This window comes from Cyrtonyx montezumae, unplaced genomic scaffold (assembly GCF_038088225.1).
Source record: "Cyrtonyx montezumae isolate F1298 unplaced genomic scaffold, pur_monq_1.0 scaffold_20, whole genome shotgun sequence".
In the NCBI taxonomy this organism is placed as follows: domain Eukaryota; kingdom Metazoa; phylum Chordata; class Aves; order Galliformes; family Odontophoridae; genus Cyrtonyx; species Cyrtonyx montezumae.
This window is the reverse complement of record NW_027071937.1, coordinates 692,501-702,859: the sequence shown is the minus strand read 5'-3', so window position 1 is coordinate 702,859 and position 10,359 is coordinate 692,501. Positions and strand designations below refer to the sequence as shown.

Here is a 10,359-nt window from a genome sequence, read left to right as displayed (position 1 = left end):
CCCGCGCGCTCTGTGTGGCCGGGACCTCCTCCGGCGCCCGCCCCTGCCCGCGCCGATTGGCCGCCGTGCCCGCCGCTCCGGGCCGAGGCCGCGCTCCGGGGAGCGCCGAGGCGGCCGGGCCCGGCGGGAGGGCGACCCCGCGGGCCGGAGGAGCGCGGCGGGGCGGGGCGGGGCGGGGCGGCGGCGGGCACGCCCGGCGGGGCGGGGCGGGCGGGAGGGGCGGCGCGGCGCGGGGCGGGGCGCGGCGGCTCGTCCTGTGCCGCGGCCGCTGCCTGCTCACAGGGTGACACGTCTGCAGGGTGAGTGAGTGGCATTGGCAGGCTGTCAATCCCTCACCGGAGCGGCCATCAAACAACATAAAGCACACACAGTCACCGGGCGGCCGCGCTCATAAATCCCCGCCGGCTGAGATTTTTTGCACGTTGCTTTGCACAGAGTGTGTAATTAATTTTTTTACAGTTCTTTCCCCTCGATTTCCGCGCTTTTCTTTGCACGAGTTCAAACTTCTGACCGCCGCCGTCCCCCCGCGCACAGACTCGGGATCCTTCGTTGTTTTTGGGGGGAGGGCCGTTAATTTTTCCCTCTGTGATTGTGTTTTCGTGGCGTTTTTATGTCGCGATCCGGGGTGGGGGCCGCTCGGTTCGTTGTGGTTTTTGCTCTTTGCCACCCTCCCAACTTCTGCGGGATCTGAAGGCAAGTTTTGCCATTTTCTATTTTTTTTTTTACTTTTTTTTTTGCTGTTTCGCAAAGAAGAATTTTGGACACGTGGGGAAAGACATAGAAAGCAACAATAAAAATAATAATAAAAAAGGATAATAATAATCATAATAAAAAGCTTTGGAGGAAGATCGCTCCGGGAGAGGCAGCGGCGCAGCCCGGCCCGGCGCAGGCATGGTGCTGACGGGAGAAGACTGTAACTAAAGAAGAGTGATTTACTGCACCGGAGAGAAGAGCGTGGGATCCGCCGCCGACACCGCTCCCGGCTCCGCCGCCGCTCCTTCGGCCGCCGTCGTTGTTTTGGTTTTTGCCTTTTTTTTTTTTTTTTTTTTTTTTTGTGCCGTGCGAGCGCGGAGCGAGCGGCGGGGCCGAGCCCGGTGCGGTGCCCCCGCGGCGCGGGGCCATGGACGAGCAGTCCCGCATGCTGCAGACCCTGGCGGGCGTCAACCTGGCGGGGCACTCGGTGCAGGGGGGCATGGCCCTGCCGCCTCCCCACGGACACGACGGGGCCGACGGCGACGGCAGGAAGCAGGACATCGGGGACATCCTGCACCAGATCATGACCATCACCGACCAAAGCCTGGACGAGGCGCAAGCAAAGTTGGTGTCGTCTCGTTACGCCTTGTGTGTCGGTGCGCGCGCGGAGCGCGGCCGGGAGAGAACTTCTGGTGCCGGAGGAGCCCGCAGGCGGCCGGGGCGCGGCCGAAGCGCCTTTTAACGCCTTTTGCCGCGCAGTAAATGCAGGAGCGGGCGGTGCTCGAGCCGGCCCCGGCGCCGCGTGTCCGTGGGTCCGCGTGTCCGCGCGCCCCGGGCCGGGCCGCAACTTTCCGCGCCGCTCCCCCGTGCCCGGCGCGGCGGGAGATGGATGGCGGCGCCGAGCAGACACCGCCGCGGGGGGAGAGCCGCGGCCGTCCTAAATCACCGCCGTGCAAAACAAAGCGCGGCCCGGGCCGGGCCGCTCCGCAATAAATCAGCCCCGGACGGCGCTGATTTACACCGCGCGCCCCGGGGCCCGGCCCGGCCCGGCGCTCAGAGGCGCTGCGCGGCGGTGCGCGGCTCAACGCCGGTCCCGCTCGGGCCGCTCCCGGCGCGGACCGGGGCCGATTATTTCGGGGCCGATGCCGCCGCCGGTGCCGGGCTCTGCGGGCGGCCTGGCGGCGCGGCGCGGCGGGCGCCATGTTCGCGGCGGGCGCTAACGCTGTGTGTGCTCTCTTGCAGGAAGCACGCGCTGAACTGCCACAGGATGAAGCCCGCGCTCTTCAGCGTCCTCTGCGAGATCAAGGAGAAAACAGGTAAGGGCCGGCCCGCGCCGCAGCCATCTTGAGCCCTCCTCCGCCGCGCCTCGGCGCTGCCGCCCGCAGCCTGGCCGCGGGATGCCGGGCCCTGCCCTGCCCGGCCCGGCCCGGCCCGGCCCTGCTCGGGGTGCCCGCGCTCAGCCGCCTCCGGCAGCGCCCGGCCCGGCCCGGCCCGGCCCCGCGCACAGCGCCCGCAGCGCCGCACGAGAAGAGCTCGAGAGGGACGGGCGGTGCGAAAGTGACGGATGCGGCCGCGTGCGGAGCAGCACCGCGCTGGCAGCTCGCGGGCGGTGGTGTTTTAAATACCGAAATTATACTCAAGTGCACGGCAAAATTTCTTCCTGTGCTGCATTAATGAAACGGAAATGAATACTGCGTTTCTCTTGGAGGTGTTTTAAAGGATTTTTGTAAATTTCTTACATCGCTGAATTTGCAGAGAAATTTCTTTTTTTAAAGGAGACGATTTTGAAAAATATTGTGCCTTGCATTATGAGAATAAGAACCTTTTTCTTCTTTTTTTTTTTTTTTCTAATCTGGCCTTAAGAATGAACACGTGCACTGGTTTGCTTTTTAGCAGTATTTAGCGCTCCACTGCAGCCCTCTTAATTGCAAACTGAAAAAATGGGATTACAGAAGGGAGCAGCCCCTGCGTGCACGCAGCACAGCTCAGCTCGCCGTGCTCGCGGTGAGCACTGTGCACGGGCTCCTGTGCCGCCGGGTCCCACTTCAGCTGTGTTGACGGCTGAGGGCTGGATATCGGCTGCGCTGCGAATGTTAAGATTGATTCCGTCTTACACTGCGTGACATTACCTCGGATAAGGAGAGCGAGCCCCTCTGCCTCCCTCCCCACGTGCTCGCGCCGTGCCCCTCCGTCTGCGGCTCCTGTTTGTTCTCCTGCCCCGAACTTCATGCCCGTGCATCGGAGCCGGCAGCGGCCCCTGCTTGTGCTGAGCCGGAGCGGTGCGGGTCCTGTGGCCCTGTGCGTGCGGGGGGCTTGGGGAGCACAGCCAGCCCCTGGCAGGGGCGGCCCCGGAGCGCCCCAGGCTGGCTGGGGGTGCTGCTGCCAGCCGAGTGTTTGCTGGGGTGCTACTTGTGCAGAAGCAAGAGAACCTGAGGAGATTCTGAGATTTGAAACGTTTCTGAGTGTTTCAGTGACTGTGTGTGAGTTGAGATCCTGCCTTTGTGCTCCAAGCAGCCCAGCCAAGTTTGCAGGTTACCTCTGGTAGGACAGCCGGGGACCCATGGGGGAGGGTGGGGACCCCCTGGGGAAGGGAGGGTGCCAGCAGCACCGGGGTGCGGCTGGTGGCACGAGGGAGCTGCTTCCTGGGGATGCTCATCCAGGGCTCCTGGAGCTTTGGCGTCAGCGTGGCTCTGGTCTGTGTGCTGCCGCAGCATGCGGCAAGGAGGACAAATCCTGGCAGAGCTCCTGTAAACTGTTCGTAGGGAACAGCTCAAACAGTTCAGAACTGTAAGGACAAGCAGTCTGAGAGGCAGTTAAAGCAGGGGCTCCCCCTCCCCACGTTGTCTTCATTGTCTCGTGGTCCAGGGACCCGAATTGGATCGTGCTCTGGGATTCAATGCTTTTTCATCAGAACTGAAGTTTACCTTGGTGCTGGCAGTAGGATCCTTGTGACGGCTTCGTTGCTCCCTTCGGAGGGGTGAGAGGGGAGCCTGCAGCCGGTGTGCAGCTTGTCACCGCAGCCGTATCTGCTCGGAAATAAGGAATGCAATATTTAAGTCATATTTATGTTGAATTATGTCCTTTTTTATGTTTCAGTAGCGTTCAGTACAGTCAGTGAGTACTTTGTGAGGGCGGCAGTGAGACAATGAGTGGAGGAATCCCCAGCTTAGGTCGAGCAGCACCGTCATGTCCCAGCATGAGTTAATGGATGCATCACATCTGAAGCCTTTTTGCTGTGCACTTAGGGTTAGGCAGTCGTTTTTGTTTTTTTTTTTCCCCGTGAGGTATTTCCATGTACAAAGCAGATCACCATGCTCGCCGAATTTAGCCTGACATTTCTTTTTTAACATTTAAGAAAGTGCTGCTTGATACACTTAAAAGCTTTGCAGGTATTGATAGAAACGTGCATTCTTAGAGGCAACCACAAGGTAGCATGGTTTTCATAAAGAAACTAAGTGCCACTCATTTCTTTAATTAGTTCAAGGAAAAATGATGCCCAGAGTTCTGCTGAAGCCCCTCTGATAGCACACGAGGGCAGGCAGCCTGCAGACCCGTGCTGCTGTGTTTTACCTGCTCTCTGAGGTGCCCTGGCTGCTCCAGGCGCAGCACATCTGTTGCATTCCTGAGTGTCCCCGTCGGCGCCCACCAGCAGGAATGCAGCACTGAGCTGAGCCTTTGTTTTTTAAATCTCTGCTGTTTGTGAACTGGGAACACCTCGGATTTGTGATTTGATTAATCCACGTTGGTACACTGCTACACCTGAGGTACTGATTATTCTCACGGAGACGGAAATGAAAATGTATTAATTCTCACAATTTTAAAACAGTCAGGGAATTGCAATTATTTCCCAGTGGGATGACATAGGAGTTTGTCTGTGACTGTGTTGATTGACAATTTTTTTTGTCTTCAAAAATCTTTTGTGTGGATAGGAACACACATTTATAAAAATGTCTGAATGCATCTGCAGATATGCATCCATGGATACATTTATTTATTTATTTGTATAAGTCCAACAAAAACAATGATAGCTGCCAACCAAACCCTAATTTACTGTCACCACAAACCCTAAATAGCATTCATTTACTAGTAAAGCCTAATGGCATACATGATGGTTTGCCAGATTTGTGGCCTTTGTGAGGCTTATAAGCAGGACTGACTTGGGAAGATCATAAAACTTAATGAACTTCTCGACTGCAGGAGGTGTCCGCAGGGGAAGAAAAGGCCTGCTCGGCTGGTTGGGCTGCTTGAACTATTTTTTATGTCTAAGGAGAGAGGAAGAAAATGTTCATTAAAAATGTTCTCCTCTTCTACAGAATTTTGTTTTAAAGAATGAAAAGAAAAAAAAAATTAGACCGGACAAATAGTGAATGAAGCATGAGGTTCATTTCTGGCTGCTCTTCGTGTAAGCGAAAACATTAATTTTTGTTGCTTTAACTGTGAAGCACCGTACAGTGCTGTTCTGAAGATTAAAGGTCTGTATCGTGCCCTTCCGTGCTGCAGAGCTCGTTATTGATGAAAATGGCCCAACTCTTTGGGAAGCACCCTGTGTCAGCGTGCTGTGCCATCTCTGAGCTGCCTGGTGGGTGCCTCGCTGGGAAGCCCTCGCTTTTTGCCTCTTCTCCTACAAAAACTTGAACACATTAACCCCTTTATTTCACCTTTTTCTTTTTTTTAAATTGTAGCACGGTATTGTTCCCTTGTGTTACATAAATTTCAATGTTTCACCGTTGGTAAATTATTATTTAGTGCGACCAACTTGCAATAATTTATAATAATATGCAATGCTAACAATGCTATCTGAACGTTAAAGGATTCAGATGGAGCAGTGAAATGGCACTGGTAGCATACGTGTGTGTATGTGTGTGTGTGTGTGTGTGTGTGTGTTAGCCATTTCCTAGGCACCAACAGGGCTGTTATTGTTCCTCAGTTCAGCTATTTAAAATACCGATGTGCAGTCCTGGTGTTATTTTCAAGATGCTGAATACCTTTGTCTGATGTACCCTGTCTGCATAAGGAAATAATCACTGTGTGTTTGTGTACATACACGTTTTCTAAAGCTAATTGTTCAGCTTTTGTTTCCTTTCTCATGCTTCAGTGTCCTAAATTTTTCCTTGAATCATCGGTTCTCCTTCTGAGTGGTATTTGCTTTTAATTGTCAGCAGATGTATTACAAGTGAAGACCTGCGGTACAACACTGGGTTGGTTACACTGTCCTTATGGCAAAGGCTTTGCTTTTCTTCGTAAATGTCCTGCTAGAAAAAAACCCACAAATTGGATGAAGTATGTTGTGCGTCGTTTGGTCACCAGGTTCAGACGTTTCACAACCACGGTTCTCCCTTCGGTGGGTTTCTCGCCGGACGCTTCCTCTGCAGGCGGTGGTGATGATGTTCATTAGAAAAAATTGGGGTACTTTGTCTTGCAGGACCTGTAACTGCATCGTGCCTTCAGAGCACAGCCGTGGCAGTGCTCCTGGCTGGAATGAAATAGCAATCCTCGCGTTGATTACCAGGAGCTGTACTTCCAGATCTTTTGTTGGTTTTTTTGCCCTCCGTAAAGGATAAATGTGGACGTACTTGTCGATGCTAATTTAAGTAGCAGCAGGGATTCTTTTTATTTTATAGCTGTTTTTAAGGTCCTTCGTTTTATTTTTGCATTTGACACATTTGCTTGCTTATCTGAAAATAGTAAATCCTGTGAGTTACCGTGCGGTTTATTTTAGGATGCTTGTTGTAAGTTAAGGAATTTTTGCATCGGGAGATAAATTATAATAATGGCACACAGTGAATGTGAAGGAGCCCCTTTTTGCTGCATTTAACACATTTATCAAACTCTACTCCTACTGCTTTCAATGGAAAAGTTGTACAGTATGGATATTACGCTGTCTTTTTTCAATTTAAATATTGATTTGTGTGAAACATTAATATAATGATACTTGCAGTCTGCTGTAGACAAATACGAGCAGAATTAGATGCACCAAATTGTTACAGATGTAATGCAGTATTTAAATACACAGGAAGGCTGTATTAATAATTACGCAGCAGAGAAAGAGAGTCCAGTCCGTATCTGCTCTCCGTTTTCAGAGTGCTTTGGAATTCCTTGCACATCACGCGTGTGAGGGCTGGGTGGGTATTGTATGAGTGATAACGGGTCCTCGCTCTGCGCCCTGCTCGCTCACCGTGCGCCGGCAGCTCGGCGGGCTTTCCTGGTCCGTGTGGGTACAATGGATGGAGCTGTTGGTGTGCTCCACTTGACACCCTGAGAAGAATGCTTTGTTTGTTTTCTCAGCAGTCATGTTTAATGCTATTCGCTTATCAAGGTGATCAGCGTGGTTCAGATAACACATGCCTGACACAGCCTGCCTTTTTTCACCGTCGTGTTGACCTTTTGTCACGTTTGCTTTTCTCTGGTAGGCAATTCATGTCTTTAAGTATGAATGGAGTAAATAATTCACATCAATATTTAATATAAATTATTAAAGTTTCTGTCAGCTCTTATAGTTCATGCTTTTATAAAGTTGGAGTAGTTCATCAGCCAAACGGATGAATTGTGCTTCTCAGCTGGACGCCAGAGCTCTAACACAGCGCTGTCTGTGCAGTGGAAGTAAACAGGGGATTAAATATGGAGGGGAATGAAGGCTGGTACCTGAATGGTGTGCATTTTTCAGTCACGCACATTCTTTCGGTGGGCTCCGAGTCCCAGATAAATACCTCTCGTTTATTTTGTGACCCCCGTGCCTCCCTGCTGCCGTCGTGCTGCAGGCAGCGGTGCTGAGCCCGGCGCTGCTGCGGCCCTTTGTTGCGCTCCCGCGGCGGCTGCGGGGCCCCGAGCTCGTGGGCTGCCACCGCTTTCTCTTTGGTCGGTGTTTATAAAATGAGCTTTGTATTTTGCGCACAAAATAACCCGTGACTGAAATTGGATTGTGAAAATATTTTGTAAAGAAAAAACCCAACATTTCGCTATGGTAGCAGCTGTAACATACGGACGGCTTCAGGAGCTGGGTCAGGAGGCCTTGCTCTGCAGACAAACACAGAGGTCATTATGCGTTGATTTTAATGTTAGAGTGCTTTAGACGGTTCGGTTGGAATTCCTTTGTAAGCCGTGGGCTGAGTGCACGCCGCTCCACCTCGAAGCAGTCCGCCTGAAGCGCTGGGTATCACGCGTCCTGCAGATCAATCACTGCGGAGGGGGGTGGGTCTGTGTGTGTTTACAGGTCAAAACCTTTTGCTATGCTCAAGTCATGCATCAACATTTAAAGCTAATCTCTTATTCCTCGTTGTCCAGCAGGTGGCTGTTTCGTGTGTTATTTAGCTTTTAATTATTTATTGCAAGTGGAAATGGAACTTAGGAATATTATCCCTATTGCGTATATTTTTTATACGAGCAAGGATTTTTCAGTACGTCCTGTTGTGTATGATAAAGATGAAAGCATCCTGAGATCTTGAAGCATACAATCTAAATTAAGATTCTAAACAGGCATTACAGATGCTGGTAACTTTGGCAATTATCATTTTGTTTGGTGAACAGTAGTAAAACAGTGTGCGGTAAAAGTGTTTAGAGAGAGAGGATAAATAAATTGAACAGTTTTGCAATGCAAAGTGGTTTGTGGTGTTTTTGAGGATTTCTTGGCTCTTGCTTAACTGCTATTGTGAAGCCTGGAGCAGATTTTCCCATTGCTAATGCCCTAGAAGTATTAATTCACTTTGATATGCTAATTAGAGGGCATTATGCAAGAAATGAGATTAAGTGGCAGCATGAAGCCATTTGCCTGTCAGTAAATTGAGAGCTTTAGCATCAGGAGGAGCTTTGTTTTTTCTGAGTTTCTCTTGGTTTTGCATATAAATAAAATTGATTGAAAGGTCTAGAGAAGCTTCTAGAACATTGGTGGTTCTTTTTCTCCTTCTATGATTATTTAAACTTCAAGTTAAAGGCTTTCTCTGAATATTAATTGATCTAATGGGAGATACCGAACATGAAGAATTTCATTGTACTCTCAGTTACTGTATCTTAACAAAAGGAAAGTATTAGGATTCTTTGTGTCATCTGATTTTTGTGGTGTTATTTTAGATATATCTTACAGCTCAGTTTTATAACCTCGTTGCCTGCTGGCTGTTGCTGTGCTGGAGGCTGTGCTGGTGTGGGGTATTTCTGTGTGTTCTGGGGGTGTGGGTGCTCAAGTGCAGTGGTCGCTGTGGGTCCCTGGGCAGCCCGGCTCACCCCGCCCCGTGGCAGGATTGATTCCCCAGGATTTCTTATGTAAATCACGCGTATATTTTCCTTCATTGAGGAAGGAAGGGGTTGTAATATTGACCATAGATTTTATTCAACTGCCAGAAACTGTGTTAAAGTAACATTAAGGGATTGACTTACAGCCATAACTGCGAGGAAATTTTGAGTTAATAGTTAAACTCTGCCCTTAACTCAACTCATTGAACCTATTTATTGGAGCAGATATGGTAGGTACGATCACTGCGCTGAGACCTCCGCAGTATTAGGACGCTCCAGGATGGCTCAACCGTGAGAGTTGCTGATTTAGTTCACGTTTTCCTTTTGTGTGTGCGTGTGTGTTTTATTCAGCCCTGGAGTTGCTTTACTGCAGTTTTGTGGTTAGTTATCTTTTTGTAATACTGTTTAAAAATATCTGAGAAGTAATTCTGGAAACTGAACAGAAATGTACCAAAAAATAAAACCGAACCAAACAAAGCCTCTGGTGGTCGATGCTGAGTGCTGGCACAGTGGCTGTGCCCACGTCCCCATCTCCTGCACTGATCCTTGTCACAGAGTCCGTCGGGGAGCAGTGCTGGTGTGACAGTGCTCGTGGTGAGACCCTGTAGTTAAAAAAGAGGAAAAGGGGTAAGAAATAACTGCAGGGCTCTGCACGGGCTCTTGCACATGTGGCCTTTCTCGTCCCAGCAGCTGAAGTCGGTGGCTGTTGGGAAGCCTGTGTGGTGGAGCATGACCTGCCGTGGCGAGCCATGTGCTGCTGGGAACCAAACACACAAAGCCTGCTTTTATCGCAGGACGCAGAGGAAGGCATCCCCTGTCCCCACTTGCTTATTTCGAGCTTGACATTCTTGAGCAAAAAAGCTGCATGATGGAGGCACTTGGGGGCCAAACTGAACTTTCTACCACCAGCACCTCCCAGGGGCGTCACTTCACTTCCAGAGGGCCTCGGGCTGGGGGTCCTGCTGTGCCTGGTGCAGCCTTCCCCCCCGGGGGGGGGGCAGAGACCTGAGTGGGGGAAGCCCGGCCCGGCTGCTCTCTCATTAGAGGTCATTTGGGAGCTCTCAGTTATTACTTTTTTTGTCTCACTTTTCCTATCTGTAGAAAATGTTATCTAGCAGAAATGTTTGTGAGAATGTGTTCAGTTGGTGTTGTATGATGAAAATTTTATAAAGTTCTGAGTATGATTAAAACTGCGACGTAAGAAGTGATCTGTTAGAACAGTTTGCAGTACTGCCTTCATTGAGATCACAGCGAGGCCTTACCTGCGGGTGAGCAGATTAGGCTTTCCTCAGCTCTGCTTTTCTTTGCCTTAATTAGCAGTGTTTGCCCTTCTAATTCAGGGCGAGCCCTTAGCAAAGGCTATCGGCTGTGCTGGGCGGGTCGCTGTTCGCAGCGATAACTTTGCGGGTGTGATTACCCGTGGGTAAGGCTCCAAGCACACCT

General features: G+C 50.8%; 1 protein-coding gene across 3 annotated transcripts in view; it reads left to right on the top strand.

Moving 5' to 3' along the window:
- Window positions 1-293: 293 nt before the first annotated feature.
- The window catches only part of PBX3 (PBX homeobox 3), an 89,544-nt gene continuing 79,478 nt past the window's right edge, over window positions 294-10,359 (top strand). For all 3 annotated transcript variants that reach the window (XM_065737343.1, XM_065737342.1, XM_065737344.1), the window contains exons 1-2: window positions 294-1,317; window positions 1,936-2,009. In XM_065737343.1, the coding sequence (XP_065593415.1) occupies window positions 1,121-1,317; window positions 1,936-2,009 (271 nt within the window). In that variant the 5' untranslated portion in view covers window positions 294-1,120. The remainder of the gene's footprint in view (window positions 1,318-1,935; window positions 2,010-10,359) is intronic.